Below are 23376 nucleotides of genomic sequence, written 5' to 3'. Positions count from 1 at the left end.
TCAAACAGCCCGTAAATTTACTCCAGTCTTCCATGAATTTCTGGTCCCGCCGGTTTTGAATCCTTCCTGTTAGTTTATCTAGTTCTGCATAGTCCATTAACTTCATCCTCCATTCTTCAATTGTCGGTAGTTCTTCTTGCTTCCATTTTTGGGCCAGTAGTATTCTTGCTGCTGTTACTGCATATAAAAAGAGCTTATATTCCTGGGAAGAATCCTGGAATCCTAGGGGAGGAGCCATTGTATCCTGTTGTCGCCACAGCCTTTGAGGGAAAAGGCTGTAGCTTAGTGGCAGAGTATCTTGTTTTGCATGCAGAAGGTCCTGGGTTCAATCCCCGGCATCGCCAAATAGTGCTGGGAATTTCCTGTGACTGAGAGGCACTTCCAGAGTTGACCAAGCTGAACTAGATACACCCCATGATCTGACTCACTATGGCAACTTCTCATGTGCCTATTTAATTCAGTCATTTATCCAGAGGCATGAGGACTAGATCCTTAATCTAGTTGTTGTTGGAGTATCTGCTTTACAGTCCCTGTTCCAGTCCCTGACACCTCCAGACAGGGCTGGGAATGTCCTTTGCTTGAAACCCCGGAGAGCCTGCTGCCAGTCAGTGTAGATAGTGCTGAGTTAGATGGGTGAGCAGTCTGAATTATTATAGAGCAGCTTTGTAGGGGAGTTTGGGGGCATCTTGAGAAGCCTCTTAATCCTTAAATGGCATGGGGCCAGGATACCTGAAGGAGTACCTCTTCCCATATGTGCCTTTCCTTGAAGATCTTCACTGAATGCCCTTGTCCAGGTTCCCCCACCTACTGAGATGAGGTGGGTGAGTCCTGGGTAAAGGGCCTTCTTGGTGGTGTCTCCCTATAGACTATCATTTCCAGAAGGGCTTGCCTGGTGGCTGGCTACACTAAATATTTTCAGCACCCTTTTTATCTCCCTTTCCCAAAATGCTAGAACTCGCAAACATCCAACGAAGCTGAATGTTGGAAGGTTTAGTATGTATAAAAGAAAAGTACTTGTTCATGCAGTGCACAGCTAAACTGTGGAACTCACTGCCACTGGAGACCGTCATGGCCACTGACCTGGATGGCTTTAAAAGTGGACAAATTCACGGAGGACAAGGCTACTTAACCCTGATGGCTATGTTCTGCACCCACTGCTAGAGGCAGATATGCTTCTGAGTACCAGTTGGTGGAGAGAAGGGAGAGTGCTTTTGTGTTTGGGTCCTCAATGTGTGTTTCTCGTGGCCTTTTGGTTGGCCTCTGTGAGAACAGGGTGCAGGGCTAGATTGGTCTGATCTAGCCATCTCTTCTTAAGTTCTCACTAGGTTCTTCTATGGCTGTCTCTGTATCTCTATTATAACAGAAAGAAGTGTCACTTCCCTCTAATATTAATGTTTGTTTTTTTTAAAAAAAAAAACCTTCTGGGCACTTTCTCCTCCATCACTTCCAGGCTTCCAGCAAAGGATGGTGCTTGCCTTCTCTTCTTTGAAATTGGTTTGTTTGTTTAGTTTTTTTTTTCTTTTTTGCATCTGGGCAGGAGTTGCCACCGAAATCCAGCCCCACTCTGTCGGCGTTCAACAGATCATAATCACGGGGTTTTATTTTTAATCTGGAAGTGATAATTAAGCATGACGTTGTTGCAGCAGAGGAGAGAGAGAGAGGATGCTTAGGCAGAAGGCTGAACGTGCGGGGTGTGTCAGAGCACGTGATATTAAACCCCCCCATGGAAGGTTTTGGAAATGTGATGTGCCTCCCCCCCAAAAAAAAATCTGGGTGCACCAAAAGGCCCTTTAAGACTTGGAGAGGGAGAAGAATTAGGTCGATCTTGCCTTTCTAGGGCTAATAGCTGCAATATGGTATTGTTAGGTAATTTCAGGCTCTGAACTTAATGGTTTTATTGGGGGGGGGGTCTTTATATCAAGGGTTTGGGGCCAGGTTTGATACATGGGCAAGGCCACCGCAACCACGTCTGGCTAGCCATGGAGGAGGAATTCGATTCAGTTCACACGTAAAGCTGAATCTTATCAAATTCACACTTTCAGAAACAATACGAAAAGCAAAACACAACCGTCCTTTGAAGTTGGCGCTTACCCAGATTTTGCAGTACAGCTCTCCAACCAAGCAATGTTTAGAAAAATGTGTTTTATTAGGGAAATGGGTGCATAAAATGAAATATATTTGGGAAAATGAGGCACGTAAGTGCATTCTGTTAGGAGAAGCTGTCTGCACAAAGGTGTGTGTTAACTGCATGCAAAAATGTCCTTATTAAAATTTATCTCCTGCCTTCCTTCCAAAGGAGCTCAGGATGGCAAAAAAGCAAGTGCTAAAACAAAAAACATCTTAAGAATAATTCTAATTTTTAAGATGCAGAAGGTGGAAGGTCTCCACAAAGCAAGGGTCAGCAAACTTTTTCAGCAGGGGCCCGGTCCATTGTCCCTCAGACCTTGTGGGGGGCCGGACTATATTTTTTTTAAAAATAAAAATGAACAAATTCCTATGCCCCACAAATAATCCAGAGATGCGTTTTAAATAAAAGGACACAATCTACTCATGTAAAAACATGCTGATTCATGGACCATCAGCGGGCCAGATTTAGAAGGCGATTGGGCCAGATCCGGCCCTCAGGCCTTAGTTTGCCTACCCATGACTTGGAAGGTCTTCAGTAGGTTCCAGAAAGACAACAGAGATGGTGCTGGTTTGCTATTCGAGGGGAGGTTTAGGTGCCGGGACACTAAAGGTTCAATTCCTATATGCTATGGAACAGCCCTCCTGACAATATGACACCTGCAGAAGGCCTTTCTACATCAGTCTGCGACTAGTCCTTATGAAAACTCACCAGAATTTTGGCACAAATGTCTCCTAATGCAACTTCCGTATGCAGTTTTGCCTGATATATACCGTATTGGCCTGAATTTCAGCCACACCTCCAAATAAGCCTCACCTTTGAAACTGAAGGGGGCAAAATTTTAAAAAGACAATACCCAGGCTACTTTCGGGGGGGGGGGAGAGAGCTATGCTGCTTTGCCGGCAGCCTCCCCCCCCCTTCCACCATCCTTAGGTGGCTCAGAGGAGGCTTGGGAACAGCAAATGGGACGGGCGCCATTTTCCTGCACCCCGGGTGGCCCTCGTGGGCAGCTGTTTCAGCAACGATACCACAAGGTTGCGAATACAAGCCGCACTTTAACTTTTCACAATCAGAATTTGGGGGGGGGGGGAGTGTGGCTTCTATTCAGGCCAATACGGTATTTTACGAAGCAGTTTTCCGAAATATCCCACATTTTCTATGCTAATGTTTGCTAAGCACACTTGACCCTAGTATATGTATTTTTATTTGAGTTCATAAGCACACTTGACCCTAGTATATGTATTTTTATTTGAGTTCGCTACTTGCCCTGGAGAAATGTATTGCAAAACTGAGAGAGGAGCGGAATTTGGGAGGATGGCTGCATGTAGGTCTGCGAATTGTGCCCGAAAGTACTAATTAGCTGCATTTGCCTAGAAATGCAAACGGAATCAAGTTTCTCCCAGATCTCTGCACATGACTCCTACCCCTGTGGAAGAATGATGATAACGATATTTAGCACTTAAAGGTAAAGGGACCCTTGACCATTAAGTCCAGTCGTGGCCAACTCTGGGGTTGCAGCGCTCATCTCACTTTACTGGCCGAGGGAGCCGGTGTACAGCTTCCGGGTCATGTGGCCAGCAGGACTAAGCCGCTTCTGGCGAACCAGAGCAGCGCACGGAAACGCCGTTTACCTTCCCGCCAGAGCGGTACCTATTTATCTACTTACACTTTGACGTGCTTTCGAACTGCTAGGTTGGCAGGAGCAGGGACCGAGCAACGGGAGTTCACCCTGTTGCAGGGATTTGAACCACCAACCTTCTGATCAGCAAGTCCTAGGTTCTGTGGTTTAACCCACAGCGCCACCCGTGTCCCTATTTAGCACTTAGGAAAACCCTAAAATCTCTAAGCACTGCGCACACCCTAGTCTCCATGTGTTCCAGCGCTTACCCAGGGCTCAGTTTCCTAGGAAGGAAGGTCGCTTGGAGACAGAAGTGTCTTTAGAATATAATATTGATAGTTAAAATACAACCTTTGCATAGGGTGGACAGGCTCACAGCATTAACCCTACAACCAGGGCCGTGAGGCAGACCGAGGCAGCTGCCTCAGGCAGCAGAATCCCAGGGATGGGGCCTGTGGGCACCCCACCCTCCTCTGCCACCACTGGAGAAGCAAGAAGGGGTGCTTCTTGGTTCCTACAAGATTTTCCTGACCTCTTGCAAGATCTCTCTAGAAACTGCCACCACACAACCCCAGTAAGCGAGACTTTGGAGCGGAGGGGTTGTCAGCGGGGTGACCCCAGCACCTTCCCTTGGGTTCTGCCTCAGGCGGTGAAATGGGCTGGGCCACCCCTGCCTCCAAAGTACAGAACGAAGAGCAAATCTCTGTGTCTCTCCAGCTCCTCGCTTCAGCCCCTGCCCATAGACTCTCAATCAGACAGACAACAATCCGAAAGGAAAAATGAATGGGGAGGGAGAAGGAAAGGTTAGCGGCGTGGCCTTTTGTTTTTCTGCTTGTGTTTTATAATCCAGCAGGCATCTCTGCAGCCAGCTCATGCCTTTGCTGAATTTCCCCCAGAGCTGCTGTAAATTCAGAGCCCTGACTGAAGGAATTTATTCCCTCGCTGCCACCACCTCCAGAGTACTAACTTGTTGGATTCCTTTTTGATACTGTAAACCCAGAGAGGGTGGGTGCCTCTTTCTCTTTAGACACAATCATCTCTGTTTCAGCCACTGTGGGTGAAATCCTTGAAATGTAATGTTATCGCTTTGGATTCCCCACCCCACTCCTTCCTGGTTCAGGTTAATGTGTCACTTTTTGGCATTTTCGGATGCCGAGAACAGCGTGGTCTTCAGATGATCATGAAACTGTGCCCTGTTGCAGCAGTTGGGAAACGTGAAGGCCTTTCAGGTGTGGAACTCCCAGCTTCCATCCAGTCATATTTTATTTTTATTTTATTAGATCTATATACCGCCCTTCATCAAAAGTTCTCACAAGATAAAATACAAGATCAAAGCACAAAAAGTTAAAAGCAATGAAACAATAACCTTTCCCACAAACAAATTTAAAAGTCTGTAGAGTATTGATCAGCCAAAGGCCTGGTTGAAGAGGATTCTCCTTATTGAAAATTCTGAAAGGGGAGGAAAATTTATCCCTAGGTGAGTTGTATGAAGCGTAAGGCAGAATAAAGTCCGCCTTGTCTTCAGTCTGTTTTGATCCAGTTGTCGGTTTGTTTGTTTTTTAAAAAATAAACGCTGCTAAGAAATCTAATCTGCATGAAATCTAAACTGAGTATACACACAAAGCTTTTACACCTTGCTTGTCTATGAGTTTGCAAAGTTGTAAAGTCAGCTCTGAACATATCTGACTTGTATTAAGAGGGTAGGTACACAATTGGCTACTCCTGATTAAAATGCATTTATTTGTTCCGCAAGGTTGATATACCTCTTGAGTGTAATAAAACCTCACAGCGGCTTACAAAACGAAATCGGTTTACAAAAAGCAAATGTGCAACTTTTTCTTCCCCAATGAGTTGAGGTGATTCTTTTTGTAGCCATTATATATTTTCAAATAGAGCAGGAGAAACTTGTGGGTTTGTTTTGTGTGTGTGTGTGTGTGTGTGTGTGTGTGTGTGTGTTAATTAAAAGCAAACAAACTCCAAGGCTGTCAAACTGCTCCAACAGTGGCAGTGTAGTGAATTAGTGTCCCTTTCTGAGGGAGAGTAGAAGAAATATTTATAGAAACGCGTTAGTCGTGAGAAATGCAGGCTTGTCCTAATTTGCTTTCTCTTCAAACGATGCTTTCATTTCATTTCGTTTTATTTCAGTAAAAGATATTTCTGGTCCTTATTTGAACATCACATATTTGAGGTCAAACCATCCCAACTGTGAGGCAAGAAAAGCTTCCCTTGGGATAAGCGTTGAAACATGTGTGGCAATTGGGATTTTATGTTCAATTACTTTCCCGTAGACTCTTTTGAGGTCTACTTCGGTCCAGGAAGCTTGTGGCCTAGCCTCTGAGGCTATTGTGATCCTTTTTTTTTTTAATGCCCAGCAATTTCATTTCTTTCTTTCTTTAAAAAACAGTGGCAGACGAATAAATCTTGGAAGTTACTTTTCTTATTATTTTGCTGAAGTACGTTGGGAAGTGTTGCCCCTGCAGGAACTGTTTTGCTTTAAAAATCTTGGCCATCCAAATCTGCTCGGCTCAGCGGTTCTATGCACTTGTCTGTGTGTTGTTTTTCCTGAGCCTCCAACTGTTCATTTGACGTCACGGTTAAAAGAGAGAGAGAGGCAAGCTTGTGTCTCGAGAGGTTTAGCTAGTTACGGTATAAATAGATCAACAAATAATACTGAGCTTGGCAGGGAACCCCTGGGTTTGCGCTTGCGCAGATATAATAGGCACACGCTGGATCTGCCTTTGTTTGGACCAATGGGCTGGGGTTTAATTCCGAGCCTCTGGAGCGTGATATTCTGAGCTCAGGTTCCGCCCCGATTAGAATGTGCAGAGAATCAATTGAGGAGAGTGCCTCTGAGCATGGACAGAGAACATTTTGCTCCTCACATGCGGTGGGTGGATCTGATCATTTTGGTTCTCTCGGTTTCCCTCCCCACAACTTCAGTTTTTCACATTTCTGCAGGAATTTGCGTTAAAAGAAATCCTTATGAAAATTCGTCCTGTGAACGAATAAGCATAATTGTATGTAGTTTTGACCCAGCGCAATGCATTTTCATGTCATTTGCAATAATATGTTCATTTCATGCACACTTTCCCATAATATGTGTGTGTTTGTAAACATTGGTGGGTTGGAAAACCGCACCACAAAATTCGGATGAGGGTAATTTTGAAGCACAGCTGATTAGTTACTCATTAAAATGCAAACTAAATAAAGTTTCTTGCCCAGCCCCTACAGTCCTCAATGAATAATGCTATTCAGTGGTACCTCGGGTTAAGTACTTAATTCATTCTGGAGGTCCGTTCTTAACCTGAAACTGTTCTTAACCTGAAGCACCGCTTTAGCTAATGGGGCCTCCTGCTGCTGCCACGCTGCTGGAGCACAATTTCTGTTCTTGTCGTGAGGCAAAGTTCTTAACCTGAAGCACTATTTCTGGGTTAGCGGAGTCTGTAACCTGAAGCGTATGTAACCCGAGGTACCACTGTATTTCTCCCCCCCCCCAAAAAAAGGACACATTTTGGATGTATTGTATTTATTAAATAGTGAGATTATATTTGCATCTCTCCTTAATTCCAAAGAGCTCAAAGTGGCATACATGCTTCTCACTCTTTCCCCCGTATGTAATTCTCACAACAATCCTGTGAGGTAGGGTAGGAGAGCAGGGGGGAACTGGCCTTCTGGTTGAGAAATAGATAGGTTTGCCACGTCTCAAAAGGCACAGAGCTGGTTGTGTGTGCGAATCCTGAGAGTGAAAGGGTTGGGGATTAGAATACCCAGATAATAATAATAATATAATAATTTATTATTTATACCCTGCCCATCTGGCTGGGTTTCCCCAGCCACTCTGGGCGGCTTCCAACAAAGTATTAAAATACAGTAGCCTGTTAAACATTAAAAGCTTCCCTAAACAGGGCTGCCTTCAGATGTCTTCTAAAAGTCTGGTAGTTGTTTTTCTCTTTGACATCTGGTGGGAGGGCGTTCCACAAGGTGGGTGCCACTACCGAGAAGGCCCTTTGCCTGGTTCCCTGTAATTTGGCTTCTCGCTGTGAGGGAACCGCCAGAAGGCCCTTGGCACTGGACCTCAGTGTCTGGGCAGAACGATGGAGGTGGAGACGCTCCTTCAGGTAACCCCAGAGGGTGGAAACTGGGGCTGGTAGCATGGAGTAGACCCTGACCTGTCCCCCTGCCCCAAATTATGCGTTAGACTCCCTTGAAACTCTGAAAATCTGGCAACTCTAAGGGTGGGACTTTTCAGAGGCAGGGGATGTGGCGTTAGAGCTGGTGGGAAGTTGTAGTTAGGATGTTGGACTGACCAGGGTTCGAATCCCCGCTCAGCCACGAACTTCACTGGGAGACCTTGGACTACTCGTCCCTCTCTCTCAGCCAGATCTACCTCGCAAGGTGGTTGTGAGGTTAAAATGGGAGGGGAGCACCATGCATGCTGCCTTCCTTGGAAGAATAGGTGGTAGATAAATGCAAGAAATAAATAGAATAAAAACCAGGAAGGTTTAAAGCCAGATCCTTTTCACTTTAGCAATTAAGCACTGCCATTTTTTCAAAAAGACTTCAAAGCACTTTTCTTAGCATGGAAAGAATTCAAGGATCTCAGTGAAAGTTGTGACTCTGCTCCTTCTCCAAGTATCTCAGCACACCTCCAGAATAATCCTTAGGATTTTTTAAAAGTTAAAGGTTAACTCTTTAAAAAGGCAAAGCTGAAAAAATAAAATAAAAAAGTGTGCATTCCAACCAAAAGAAGGTGCCTTATTATTATTGTTATTTAAAAAAATGTTTACAATGGCTGCAACGGCTGAAGGCACCTGATGAGTTGTCTTGAATCAGGATTTTCCTGGATGGTTTATTTTTCTTGTGAATTACTGGAATTGCTTAAGGGTGATTTTTTTGTTTTGTTTTGGTTACAGAAACTTGTATTTAATGAGTGAGACCTGCAACGGAATGTTCCACTGTGGTGTGTTCCAGTTCAGGTGGCTGGCAGCCAGCCAGCCATGCCCTATTCTACGATACTCCATTACATTGCCTCCCCCCTCTGGTTCCCCACTCACCCAATTGGCAGTCAGCATTCTGAGCAGCCTCACTGAGCTGTCTGCGGGGTGGTTTCCATGTCTAGGGTTCCCCCCCCCATAAATTTTTGTCTTGCAAACCATGAGGTCCCCTCAAGTCATCTGTGCACTGACTGCATTGGAACTGAGAATGTGTGTGCTCTTAGTTTATATGATGACTAAATTGTTAGGTGCTCTTTCTCCCCACCCCCAAAAAAATTCACTGGACTTTGTTGCATCTTTTAACTTTTTTAAAAAATCCGAAGGTGAGCCCAGTGCTGCAATTTCTGTCAATTATTCAAAATAGCCACAAGTGCCAATATTTTGCACAATTTTTCACATTCTTTGGTTTTTTAGGTAGTTAGCATGAGGCACATGGAATTGTAAGCAAGATTTCTCCCATCCTGCCATAACCACTGGGGATACTGTTCCATAGCCTTCTGGCTTCTGACATTTCCCTGTATTCTCCTCATGAGGGCTAGAAGCTTGTTTTAAAAAAGTTAAACTTAGATCACATCCACACGGGACAGTTAAAGCACATGACTTCCCCCCAAATAATCCCGGGAACTGTAGCTGACGTGTGCTGGAAGTTGTAGTTCTGCGGTGGGTAAACTACAGTTTCCAGGATTATTTGGGGGGAAAGCTATATGCTCTAACTGTGTGTTAACTGTATGGTGTGAATGTGACCTTAAAAGCTGAGATTCTCTGTAGGATTTATCTTGTGTCTAGTACTACATTCAGTAACTGCACAGCAGGGTTGAGGAATATGCATGTCGCATGCTCAGAACTGTCCCAAATAATTTAAATGTTCTCATAGAGAAAATCCAGCCCTGTTTATAACCCTTGGAAGGGCTGACTTTCAGGGAAGAATATGCATTTCCTTCTGAATGTCCCAGGTTCAGTCCCCAGTTGCATCTGCAAACAGGACTGGGAATGTCCCCTGCCTGAAACCTTGGAGAGCTGCTGCCAGTCAGTGTAGACAATACTGAACTAGATGGACCCGTAGTCTGACTCTGTATAAGACATTTTCCTATGCTTCTTGCTGGTGAGGAGGGAAATAAATATATTTTTTTAAAAGCAATCTTAACAATGTTAATAATTTTGTTTTTTCTAACTTCCAGAATTTGCTGAGAATGCAAAGCTCTTAGTCCTTCAGGACTAATTAATTTGAGAATTCTTTGGTTTGCAGTCAATTTGTGGCAGCATATGGTTGTTTGCAAACTGCATAAAAAAGTAATCAAAATATGAAATCCTTTTTGTTTCTCGTCTTCAAAGATGTTATTTGAACTTGGTGGGAGCAGTGTGCATTCCCCCCCCATCTTTTAAATGTGCGTTCCTGTATTTTTCCAGCTGTTTGGGATCCTCTGTCTATATAAGCATGTCATTATTATCTGTAAAAGGTTGGCAAATGTGTAGTTTTCTGTCAGTGTTTCATCTGTTTCCAAAAACACAGAGAGTAATTGCTGCAAGAAAAGTATCTTGGAGCATTAAGTTTGGGAGTCCTGTTTTCTATTTGTGGCTCTCTTTTCCCCTTATTTTACTTTTTCCCTCCCCTTTATTTTATTTTTTTCAATATTTGCGTCACGGGACCGTGATGCCTCCCCCCCCTTCCTTCTCAGAAGTCGGTTTTGTAACACACCCCAGCCGTTTCAAACCAAGCAGACAGTTTTACTTAGAAGCCTGAGCAGGAAATGACAAAATGGGATTTGTTCGGGGGGGGGGGAGAGGAGGAGGAAAGGGGCGGGGTTTCCATGGAACAATCCACCTCGTAAAATGGGTATTCACAGAATTTGAGGCTGGGGGATTAAATGATAAAGCCAACACCAAGACAACCGCTGAGGGGAAATCTTTGGGGCCCTTCCTCTCTCCACATTTTCGCACCAGGTAAACTTCTTCCTTTTGCAACCCCAAAGGTTTTACTACTAGTAAATCATAGGGACCTTTCCCTCTCCCCCCCCCCGTCCCCCACCGTAGTGAACCAGTCCTGTGGAGATGTCCTGGAATGGCAGAAGACTGAGGAGGTGGAGATGGATGGTCCTGAGGAAGCTCCCAGCGGGTTGGGGGATGGAGATCCAGAATGGTCCCCCCTTCCAAGATGTTGGCTGTCTCAAGCCTAAAGCCTCCTTCTATGGAGGCATCTGAGAGTAGATCTGATGCTGAGATGGTTCTGACTCGGCCAGTGCGGAGATACCAGCCTTGGCGCAAGCACAGCTCCCCAATCCAGCGCACTCAATGGAGTGACGATTTCTTTGCCCAGGGCTCCGTCTGGGTCCTGTGCAGTTAGCTGTGGGAGCAAGGTGCAGGGGGGGGGGTGTCACTCTGTTGGATTGATGCCTTTTCTAGCGCTTAGCCATGTATCTTATTGGCCGAGGGAGATGGCGAACAGCTTCCAGGTCATGTGGCCAGCATGACTAAACCGCTTCTGGCGAACCAGAGCAGCGCACGGGAATGCCATTTACTTTCCTGCCAGAGCGGTACCTATTTATCTACTTCACTTTGACGTGCTTTCGAACTGCTAGGTTGGCAGGAGCAGGGACCGAGCAATGGGAGCTCACCCTGTCGCGAGGAATTGAACCGCCGACCTTCTGATCGGCAAGTAAGGGGAAATGTGTGTGCGTCTTATGGAGCGGATGCAGGTGGGAGGCTCTGCTCAGCGCTCCCTTTAAAGAATTCCCCCCCTTGCATTCCCTCTAAAAACTAGGTGCGTCTTATGGTCAGGTGTGTCTTATAGAGCGAAAAATACGGTAAATAATAAAATTAGTATTTCAATATTATTAAATAGTAACAGGTCTTTGACCCCCCTCACAACACCAGACCAATGCACCTCTGTTTGTCTCCCTCTCCCCCTCTTTCTACATATATTTTTATTTCTCAATCTTGAGATCGCAGCTCCTGCAGGCAGCAGGCAGCAGTCGTTCGGGGTCCAGGGTAGGAGGGGAGAGCAAGTAGGGCAGAGAAAGGGCCGACCACTTCCTGAGGCACTGCTGGAGGAAGAGATCGCCCCCATTTCAGTACAGCAGGGAAGACAAGCCCCTTGCTCCTCCTTTCAGGGTTTGGTAACTGGTTGCGACTGCCTAAGGAGCAAAGTCCAAAGAGCATCAGCCGGCCCGGCCGTGCCAGAATTGTGTAAGGGCAAGGGGGAGGCGGCATTTAAGCCGCTCAAGTAGGAGGTGGCGTGGCCAAAAGGTTTCTTGAAATGTGAAAGGTTTGTGAAACATTTCCTGGCCTTGGAGGTATCCTTCAGCTTCTAGCCTCGGGATGAGTTTGCACCCATCTTTCTTGCTTCAGCAAATTCAGATTTGCTGCTAGATTCTAAGGGGCCCCATGAGCACTATACATTTAAAGCAGTATCACAGAAATACAATTCCCAGACTTCCCTGGGAAGAGGGTTTGACCACTACACCACTCTCTGAAAGGTATAGGAGGTCTCCTGAGAACTCTCAGCACCTCTCAGTTCCCAGGATTTTTGGGGGAAGCCATGGCTGCTTAAAGTGGTACCGTACTGCTTTAGGGTATAGATCAGATGGTGGCCTAGGTCAGAAATTTTCCTGCAGGAATCTTCCTTTTGAAGTTTTTTCTTTTGGCTTTCAGACCACCTTGGGATGCTTCCACATTTCTGTTGTTTGGGGAAGGGTTTTGAAGCCCGATCTGTTTCTGCTTTGAGTCTTTATTCCTTGTTGGGGAATCTGTGGCCCTCCCAGGATGGTTCTGTACTTTTCTCTCTCATCATCCCATTTCAATAAACCTTCTTTAAAAAATTATCCCCGTTGGTATCTGCCCAGGATCCGAATGGCTTTTACACCATGTATGGTTGTTTTAAACTGTTTTTATATTTACAGTCAGGTTTTGTTTTGATATAGAAAAATTGGGGCGGTTGGCTTTTGCTGCCCAACTCTCCTAAGCCCATGATCGGTCAGAGATGAATGGATGGAGGCAGGATGCAGTGAAAGCAAGGCAGTTCTTTATTTTTCTGTGGCGACAGAGATCCCTCCCCTCCCCTCCTAGCAAGGAGGCAAGAGAGACCCAGAACCAAGAAGACACATCTCTTTTAAGGGTTTGCATTTTGGCGTGGAGAAGGAGGACATCCGCTCTACAAAATTGCATCACACATAAAGTGGGGTTACTGTGGCTCAAGCAGGCCAAGGTGTGATATTCCTGAGGATTTAGCAAGTCAGGATGCCTGAGACATCCCTCAATGCAGAGCATCTGGGCAAACAATGGTTCATAGATATAGGAGAGGAATCCCTTCAGGAACTTCCCCTGATTCCTGTCTGCCTATATGGCAAGGGGGATTAAGGAGGTAGAGGAAATATTTAGATTCTTTAGGAGAGCCAAGATGGCTTTTGGATTGCTCTCCTGTACTATCTTAGACATGTGGTTTATATACCTATGTATGTGTGTTTGGGACGCGGGTGGCGCTGTGGGTTAAACCACAGAGCCTAGGACTTCTCGATCAGAAGGTTGGCGGTTTGAATCCCCATGATGGGGTGAGCTCCCGTTGCTCGGTCCCTGCTCCTGCCCACCTAGCAGTTCGAAAGCACATCAAAGTGCAAGTAGATAAATAGGTACCGCTTCAGCAGGAAGGTAAACGGCGTTTCTGTGCGCTGCTCTGGTTTGCCAGAAGCGGCTTAGTCATGCTGGCCACATGACCTGGAAGCTGTACGCCGGCTCCCTCGGCCAATAAAGCGAGATGAGCGCCGCAACCCCAGAGTCGGTCACGACTGGACCTAATGGTCAGGGCTACCTTTACCTTTATGTGTGTTTACCTTGTGCAATTATCAACATTTATTCTATATTTGAGACCTTAGAATCCCTATAACAGTTGATTAAAAATCATTTTTATACATGCAGTTGTTTTTAGATCTGTAACCTTCATATATGTCATGATGTTGTAAATTGTTTCGAGATGCCTCCAGGGGAAGCGATTTGTTAATGAAAATAGATAATAATAAACCATAAATTAGCTAGTCTGGCTGGGACTGATGAGAGAGGGGGTTTTTTTTGGTGGGGGGTGAGGGTTCCACACACCCCGTAGCCGAGACTGTCTTGCTGACCCTGAATGATAAAGCAAAAATGTGTTCCTGGCAGGAGATGGTGAATAATTATGTTTCAGAAGGCCTGAAATCCAAACCTCAAAGAAGTTTCCAAATATATATGTAGGTATATGTATAAATCTAAAGTCTTGTGCACCCATCACCTCTGGCTACTTGTCCTCTGCCCCTCGTCTCACAAGTTTGCTGGTTCCAGGCTGAGAAAGCAGTAAAAGTGATAACAGGTTTCAGCTGAAAGCAGTTCCACTGGATTTTGAAATCGGAGAACTAGAAAAGCCAGTCTTGCTGGATACCTGCCAAGGCCAGGTGTAGAAAGCAACAAGGCACAGGTTGGAACAATCTCTTGGATGGGCCACTTTAATTTATATGCAGATCCACCTCTGAGTGTTTGTGTACCTCAATTGCTGCATGTTCAGCAGGGGTACGAGAGCTTCTGTGTTTGCTCAGGCGTTCCAATGGACGCAGAGTCAAACTCATATCCTGACACCTGCGTTCGAATTCCACCTCTGTTTGCATGGCTACCCTTTCCCCAACCCCACAGAAAAGTGGCCTGTTTCTCTTTGCTGTGGGCAGATTGATCTGGGGAGGGACAGCTCTTCAAAGTCTTCCCAAGCTGGATGTGGAATTTTGGGTTCAGAAAAGGGCAATCCAAATCATAGAATCGTAAGAGTTAGAAGGGACCACGAGGGTCATCTAGTCCAACCCCCGGCAATGCGGGAATCTCTTGCCCAATGTGGAGCTTGAACCCAGGACCTTGAGATTAACAGTCTCCTTCTCTACCGACTGAGCTATCTCAGAGATTGACTGGATGGAGCACCTTCCTGTCAAGTAAAGGTTAAAGCATTTGGGGGGCTTTTTAATGAGGTGGGGGTGATGACTACTGTGGGGGCAGACCTTGTCCTGGATATTCCATTCCATATCCCATCATTCCCAGTTTTTGCTCAACAGTCGATGAGCATTCTGTGGCTATCAATCCTCATTGTGTTGTTTTTGGATTCCTTCGTTCTTTCTTTGCCTGCTGTTTAGCAATTGCAGTGTGTGCTAGATGCTAAAGTAGCTTTTTTGAAACTTATGGGCTCCGAATTCTCATACATTAAAATATCTTATCTTTTTTCTGCAGTAAACAGACACTTATGTTCTCTCTCTGAGCTTCTCCCCATATTTCTCGCGGCTTCCTTCATTCCTGCATATGGACTTGTTTCTCCTTTTCCAAATGCCTGGTCAGAACCTTTTCCCATGTTCCCATTGCTTTATTCCGCTGAGGAAAGCAAAACCCCTTTACTTCATATTTCATCCTGCTCAACTTCTGTGCAGGCTGCTGGGTTGCAACCTAAGAACATGAGACAAGCCCCGCTGGATCAGGCTGACAGCTCATCTGGTCCAGCAATCCTGTTCTCACAGCGGCAGACCCACGAGCAGGACCCAGCACTCTCCCCTCCTGCCGTTTCCAGCAACTGGTATTCAGAATCACTACTGCCTCCGGTGGTGGAGGCCAAGTATTGCCTCCATTACTGCAAGTACCTCAACTGGGAGGGGTGGCTAACACCCCAGAGGACAGGATCACACGTCAAAACAACCTTGACAGATTAGAGAACTGGGCCAAAACAAACAAGATGAATTTTAACAGGGAGAAATGTAAAGTATTGCACTTGGGCAAAAAAAAATGAGAGGCACAAATACAAGATGGGTGACACCTGGCTTGAGAGCAGTACATGTGAAAAGGATCTAGGAGTCTTGGTTGACCACAAACTTGACATGAGCCAACAGTGTGACGCGGCAGCTAAAAAAGCCAATGCAATTCTGGGCTGCATCAATAGGAGTATAGCATCTAGATCAAGGGAAGTAATAGTGCCACTGTATTCTGCTCTGGTCAGACCTCACCTAGAGTACTGTGTCCAGTTCTGGGCACCACAGTTCAAGAAGGACACTGACAAACTGGAACGTGTCCAGAGGAGGGCAACCAAAATGGTCAAAGGCCTGGAAACGATGCCTTATGAGGAACGGCTAAGGGAGCTGGGCATGTTTAGCCTGGAGAAGAGGAGGTTAAGGGGTGATATGATAGCCATGTTCAAATATATAAAAGGATGTCACATAGAGGAGGGAGAAAGGTTGTTTTCTGCTGCTCCAGAGAAGCGGACACGGAGCAATGGATCCAAACTACAAGAAAGAAGATTCCACCTAAACATTAGGAAGAACTTCCTGACAGTAAGAGCTGTTCGACAGTGGAATTTGCTGCCAAGGAGTGTGGTGGAGTCTCCTTCTTTGGAGGTCTTTAAGCAGAGGCTTGACAATCATATGTCAGGAGTGCTCTGATGGTGTTTCCTGCTTGGCAGGGGGTTGGACTCGATGGCCCTTGTGGTCTCTTCCAACTCTATGATTCTATGATTCTATTCTAAGTAGACATTGATAACTTTCTTCACGAATCTGTCCAGTCCTCTTTGAAAGCCATCCAAATTGGCAGCCCTCGCTCTGGGAAGGAGTTCCACAGTTTACGTGCAGCATGAAGAAGTTCAGAATGGTCCAGCAGACCTCTGATGGTTTGGGTTTTCCAGTGAAGCTTAGTCCATTTGTTTGAATGGGGGCACTTGCCCCACCACCAACTTCATTCTGCCTTCAACCAGACCCCCACCCCCTTGCCTGTCTTTTTACACCCAGTGAAGACGCTGGCATGGCCTGTCCCCTTCCTCCCCCTTCGTCTTGGTGTTGCCCCTTGCAGACTTGCCAGGAGAATGGAGTCATGGGAGAAATATTCAGCTCCACCTACTGGTTCTACCTACCGTTCGGTCTCCCTATAGGCCTCAATGGTCACCAGCCACCATTAAATTAGCCAGTCCTTCAATTTATGAACAAATCAGTTTGTATAAGGTGCTCTTTGACTCTGTTGTTCTGTCTGAATTTCTCCTCGTCGCGACTGACTGGGGGTTTTTGTTTTTTGCTTTCGACTGCATCTCTCTCACTCTCTCTCTCTCTCACACGCCCTTTGACACCCTGAAAAACGTAAAAATAAAAACCTGCTTAAAATTCCAGCATGCTGTTCTCAAGACCTGTGAAAGTAACTGTGTGGGAAGTGAGAAAACCTCACTTGCCCCCAAAAGCTGATGTTTTAGTCAGCTTCGCTGCTCGTGCAAAGCACACCCCACCGTCCTCAGTTTGGAATCTTGGGTCTGCCTTGTGTGAACAGAATGTGGTGCAGTGTGAGCAATGGCAGTCCAAGTGGTGCAACTCACCTCTCTATGTTCCCGTGCGGTGTAAGCCAAAGGGAGCCAGCAAGCAGCTGCCTTGTAAGGACAGATGAGGCTTTTATGTGTCCCAGGCTCAGAGCTGAGTCCAATATCTTTTGGCCCTAGAGGTGAGAAATGCAAACAGTTTACCGTTCTGCTATCTGCACTGGAGGTTTGTGTCTGAGTGGGAATAGGGTTGTAAGAAGGGCGTCATTTTCCATTCCGCCCTGTGCTCATTGCTTCCGGTGCCGTCTCCATTCCGCTGCAGTCCGTCTTCTGCCCGAAACTCACGCTGCTCACCTCACTGTCCACTATGGCGAAATGGCATAACTTGCGCTGTTAATTCTGTAAACATTATAATCATACCGTTCCATTCATTCCAATACAAAGGAAACACAAAGCAAATGAGGATGGAAAGGAGCAGGGGACCTCAATCAATTGTCTATCATTTGTGAACTGAAAGCATTAGCATTGTGAATACCAAGGCAGGTTGATTTTGTGGACATGGGATGTATAAGCAAATGCTGTCCGTTTCAGCTCCTGTTTCCATTTTCCAGATCTCTGGGTGAGGAGCTGGTGGCTGGCCAGAGGTCCCAGCCAGCCTGGGACCAATCAGGGATCATAGAACTGTAGAGTTGGAAAGGGACCACAAGGGCCATCTAGTCCAACCCCCTGCAATGCAGGAATCGGGAGGGGGGGGACATTCAGCCGAAAGAGCAGGAGGACTCTCAAGATAACTTCCTAGGAATTTGGGTTGGCTTTGATGACGACTTGATAAGCTCAGTGACCTACCGAGCTTTGAGAAACCCTGGTCTGTGTTGTAAGTTATCTAAAGGTAAAGGGACCCCTGACCATTAGGTCCAGGCGTGACCGACTCTGGGGTTGCGGCGCTCATCTCGCTTTATTGGCCGAGGGAGCTGGCGTACAGCTTCCGGGTCATGTGGCCAGCATGACTAAGCCGCTTCTGGCGAACCAGAGGAGCACACGGAAACGTGTTTACCTTCCCGCTGGAGCGGTACCTATTTATCTACTTGCACTTTGACGTGCTTTCAAACTGCTAGGTTGGCAGGAGCAGGGACTGAGCAACGGAAGCTCACCCCGTCACGGGGATTCGAACCGCCGACCTTCTGATCGGCTCTGTGGTTTCCTAGGCTCTGTGGTTTAACCCACACGCGTCCCTTGTAGATGCACATAATTCAGCCACTGTGTTGGAGAAAAACTTCCTGGATTTGATCATAGCCCAGGTGGGAATGCCTGTACTCCATGCTGAGCTACATTACAAACACACACACACTATGCAATGTGCGATACGAAAGAACATAATGAGATCCCTACTGGCTTTCAAGCCAGTTTCTCATCAAGTCCAGCAGTCTAGAATCCTAGAATTGCAGAGTTAGGAGGGTCCCCGGGGGTTCATCTGGTCCTGCCCCCCGTAACGCAGGGATCTCAAATATAGCATCCACAGGCAACCAGATGCCCTTAAGGGAAGCCTGTAAGCCGAACCTGAGAGCACAACAGTGCGCTCTCCACTTTTGATCCCTTGCAAGTTGCATTCAGAGCCATGAATTCCCCTGACAGCGCAGGTAGAACACAGCCGTCCTGGCTTAGTAGCTGCTGATATTCTCCAAGAATTGAACTACAGTAATCTTTCTTTTTTTAAAATCCCAAATTGCTTTGCATCACTGCCTCTTGTGGGAGCAAAATCCATCCTTTCGCTGTGAAAGGTGCTCTTCCTTTCTCCTGAATCTCCCAGGCTTGTAACAGACTTGCAAAAACATTCCCAGAAAAGTTATAGGGAGGAGCAGCAGCAGCCTTTGCCTTAAAAAAAGGAAGAGAGTAAAAAAAATAGAGGGAGAATAGGATCGCCTGCCCACTGAATGGAAATCTTTCCAGGGCAGACCTGATGTACGTGGTTGTTTAGACGTTATCGCAGCTGCAGAGATGACATCGCTCAGCAGAGACAACCTGTGGGGCTGTGTGTGTGTGTGTATATGTGAGTGAATGATCTATTCTAAATATGAAGGCGAAATCAGATTGCGTGGGCCTTTCCCATGGAACCGGTGCCGCTCCCACCACGGTGCTGAATCAGCGGGAAATGTATCTTTCGGGTCATTTCAAATGTTGTCTTAGCTGAGTCAGCCTTCTGCAACGCTGATAAAGAGTATTTACCCGTCTGGGATAACATTTGCAATACTTCATAGATTTGACCAAGACTGAAAGGAGGTGTGTGTGTGTGTGTGTGTGTAAAAGGTCTTGTGTTTTGCTTTTCTCCTTATTCATCCGCTGTGGGGCAATGACAGGAGAGAGGACTGTTTCCTTTCTTCCCTGCTGGGGGGCTGCCCAGAGGCACCCGATTGGCCACTGGAGGAAACAGGATGTTTGGACTTCAGGGATGTTGGGGGAGCTAAGTTTTGGCCTGCACTTTTTAAAGAGGGGAGGCTAGATTTGCAGTTCTTGGGCTGATATTATGTGGATCGGAACAGTGTTAGCCTTTGGCTTTCACCCTTCTCCAGATTTTTCAATACAGTTCTGGGCTCAAAAAATTGCATTGGTTTAAATGCATCCAACTCTCCCCCCCCAAATTATTTTAGAATAAAATGCATATGGAAATACATGTTGTGAAATGTGCCCAGAAATGTCCATGCAGGGGCTAGGGGGGAGAGACATTAAAAATACAAATATTGTGCATTAAAAAGAATCCACAGGTTGCTACAGCAAAGGAATGGACTGGACGTTTGAATGCATATGTCTGGAAGTGGCCCAGTCCACTTTCAGCCTTCTTATTGGCTAGATCAGTCTCCCCCAAATTGGTACCTTCCAGATACTCTGTGTTCAAGGCTCTTGCTTCAGTTTCCTGGCACCTCTAGTTAAATGTATTAGGTAGCAGAAATTCTAAGAAGGCGTTGCTTTCTGTTCCTGTATTTGCTGCCTGCAGTACGGTTGCTATTCCACTGCAGTTCATCCGCTGCCAAAAACTGCATGAGTCATCTGCTGTAGGAAAATCACATAATTTGTGTAATTATGTACGTTTCATTGCCCTTACGGCCATTCCGCTGCTTGTAGTTTGGTGCTAAGGAAACACAATGCAAATACGAAAAAGAATGCTATTGGTTATGCTTGTGAACTGAAAGCAACAACAGCAAATTTCAATCATGTTTGCTGGATCAGTATTCTGTCCTGGATATGAAATGAATAAGTGAACATCGGCCGGAGCCTGTGACAGGTGGAACCAAATAATTGTAGCTTTGCCCTTATCTTGTTGAGTTCTGTGTGGATTAAGGAGAGCAGAAGTGGATAACTAGTGTGTGTCCCCCACCCCACCCCCCACCCCGGACTGGGCTGGTTGTAAACAAGAAGGCAGTCAGGAGGGGGCTGGTTAAGGCAGACCAAGATTGATAGGGCAGTGCCCTAATGGACCAGCCCCCCTTGCAGTCAAAAATACCTTCCTTTGGGGCAAGTGAAACTATTTTTCTTAAACTGCCTCACTAAAAGAACTTATAAGAAAAGAGCCTGAGCACTTCATCCCTCTTGCTTGAGAAGCTGGAAGTTCTGCCAAATCATTTACCTGTGGGAGAAATAGGAAGCAGGGCTTATTTCATTAGCTTTGCTGAAGAACCAGCTCCATTAAGTGCTATTATCTTTTGAGATCCTGCATTGCGCTGGGCTCAATTAGATGACCCTCGGAGACCCCTCCCAACTCTACAATTCTGTGATTCTAGAAGTGCCTCCTTCTACTGAGTTGTTTCTACGCCCACTGGTCCTTATAAGAGCTACTGTTTAAGAGCTGGTGCCCGAGCTTGCGTTTTTCCTCTTCCCTCCCTGTCCTCTTTCCTTGCGTGCTATGCATTTCAGGTCATAAGCATGCAGATAGGGGCTGTCCTTTTTAAAACGGGCAGCATGTAAGCCACCCTGGGAGTCCTTTCAGCCGAAGAGCCAGGTGCAAATGCTAATGATAATAATAACTACGTGTATTAATGGGTTACCGGTTTGTGCTCTTAGATGTTTCCTGGTGCCGTTTGTGATCCTTTTCCCTCCTCTCCCTTGGCAGGTGAAACTTGTCCGTTATATTGGCACTCAGCTTCAGTGCAAGTTGAATGTCCCCCTGAATGACAGGACAGTGGAGCTGAACAGTTACCCGCGCTTCAGCGACTGGCTGTATCTCGTCAACGTGAGGAAAGACGTCGTTCAGGTAAGGCGGTGGGAACGTACGTCTGAGCTTCCTGGTCAGGAGAATGGAGCCGTTTCGTTGTCTAAAATTCTCTCTGCGTCAGTGGCGTAGCGTGGGGGGTGCAGGGGGGGCTGGCCGCACCGGGCGCAACATCTGCGGGTTAGGGTTAGGGGGCACAAATCCACGGGTTAGAGGGTGCAAATTACTTGCCTTGCCCCGGGTGCTGGCAACCCACGCTACGCCACTGCTCTGCGTACCCTTGAATTTATTTATTTATTTTAAAATTAATGGTAGATCTGTGGCCTGGGTGCAGGTAGCGGCTGTTTTAGGCGCAGCCAGTAATGTGCTTGACTGCATGTAACGCCAAACCCAGAAGTGACCTGAAAATGTCGCAAAAAGGGACGGAAGGGGACGGGGGCAGAACCGTGTCTTTGCAGACTTTTTCAGTGGTGTTTGAAATATATATACAGTTTTACTTAAAGGTGTGATGCCTTGGAACGTAACCCCCCCCCCCATAAATTGGGAGCCGCCTGTATTTTAAAAGATATTGGATAAATGTACACTGTACTACTGTGTGTGTTTAGTTAGAAGTAAGGCCCGCGTCTGCCCTATGCATTTAAAGCAGTATCATACTGCTTTAAGAGTCATTGCTTCCCCCAGGGAATCCTGGGAACTGTAGTTAAAGGAGCCGAGAGTGGTTAGAAGACCCGTATCCCCCCTCAAAAGAACCTACAGTTCCCAGAATTCCCTGGGAAAAAGTCTTGATTGTTAAACCACTCTGGCATTTAGAGCATTGCGAGGGGAATTGCAGTTTCTGTGGGAACAAAATAAAATAAATAAAATTAAATTTAAAAATTCCTTCCAGTAGCACCTTAGACACCAACTTAGTTAGTTATTGGTATGAGCTTTCATGTGCATGCGCACTTCTTTTATTTATTTTGTTTCGACTACGGCAGACCAACACGGCTACCTACCTGTAACTAGCTTCTGTGGGCTACGCCAGCTTTTCATGGCCCCCCCCCTGCAACACTTTCCCTCCGCTTCTCTCCTCTTCTGCAGTCAGACAGAATCTCCACTGATGGAGATGATTCTCCCTAATATCTGCTTTGAAAACGGCCTCTGCACATGCTCGGGAGTTCTTGCTTTTCTCCAGCTAGTTTGAGCTGAAAGAGGAGACCCGCCCAGTTCGTGACATTCCTCACTTAGCTCACCCAATCCACAGGCTCTTTGGTTTATGAACTTAAGTTTTGTTCAGTCTTCTTTGATGCGGTGAATGAATTGTGACGTTATTGGTTTCCTATGAAAGCCCTGGAACAGGCTTGTAAATATTTTTTTGACCCAGCTCTGTCTAAAGGACGTTTTCTTTGTATCTGTCACCCTGAAGGTGTATGACCTAACCATTGCATGCCACTGCCACTTGCAACTTCCAAATTCCACCAGAGGGCTGAGATTTTTGCACGCAGATTTTCTCACTTATCATGGAACATGGCAGAACTTCTCTCTCTCTCTTTGCAGAGCTCTTTGGGCTTACTGCAAAAGCGAAATGTCTGTGTATATGTGGAATTCTTTAGATTAACCTTATCTTGAAGCTGCAGCAGGGATGATGTCACTTCCTTATCTCATGTGTCCTCCAACACGTCAGTCACGATTTTAATTCGTTTTGTTACAGGGGGAACTAGAAAGCATGAGTGATGTTTTGGCCACCCAGAGATTCGATGGTCTCTCACAGTGATTTCCAGCTCTTAGGTGCTCCCTGCACTATGCATTTAAAACAGCCTTAAACAGGCATGGCTTCCCCCAGAGAATCCTGGGAACTGTAGTTTAAGGGTGCAAGAGAATTGGTAAAGGTAAAGGGACCCCTGACCATGAGGTCCAGTCATGGCCAACTCTGGGGATGTGGCGCTCATCTCGCTTTACTGGCTTTACAGCTTCTGGGTCTTGTGGCCAGCATGACTAAGCCACTTTCTGGTGAACCAGAGCAGCGCATGGAAACGCCGTTTACCTTCCCGCTGGAGTGGTACCTATTTATCTACTTGCACTTTGACGTGCTTTCGAACTGCTAGGTTGGCAGGAGCAGGGACCGAGCAACGGGAGCGCACCCCGCCGCAGGGGTTCTAACCCCCGACCTTCTGATTGGCAAGT

At 46.3% G+C, this 23376-nt stretch overlaps 1 protein-coding gene across 1 annotated transcript in view; it reads left to right on the top strand.

Annotated features, from left to right (window-relative positions):
* Positions 1 to 23376, top strand: part of KSR1 (kinase suppressor of ras 1) — a 106029-nt gene that overhangs the window by 36764 nt on the left and 45889 nt on the right. The window contains 1 exon segment of the mRNA XM_083714451.1: positions 21115 to 21255. Within this exon segment, the coding sequence (XP_083570577.1) occupies positions 21115 to 21255 (141 nt within the window).

Source organism: Podarcis gaigeae, assembly GCF_964106915.1.
Source record: "Podarcis gaigeae genome assembly, chromosome: 15".
NCBI lineage: Eukaryota > Metazoa > Chordata > Lepidosauria > Squamata > Lacertidae > Podarcis > Podarcis gaigeae.
This window is presented reverse-complemented; position numbering and strand designations above follow the sequence as displayed.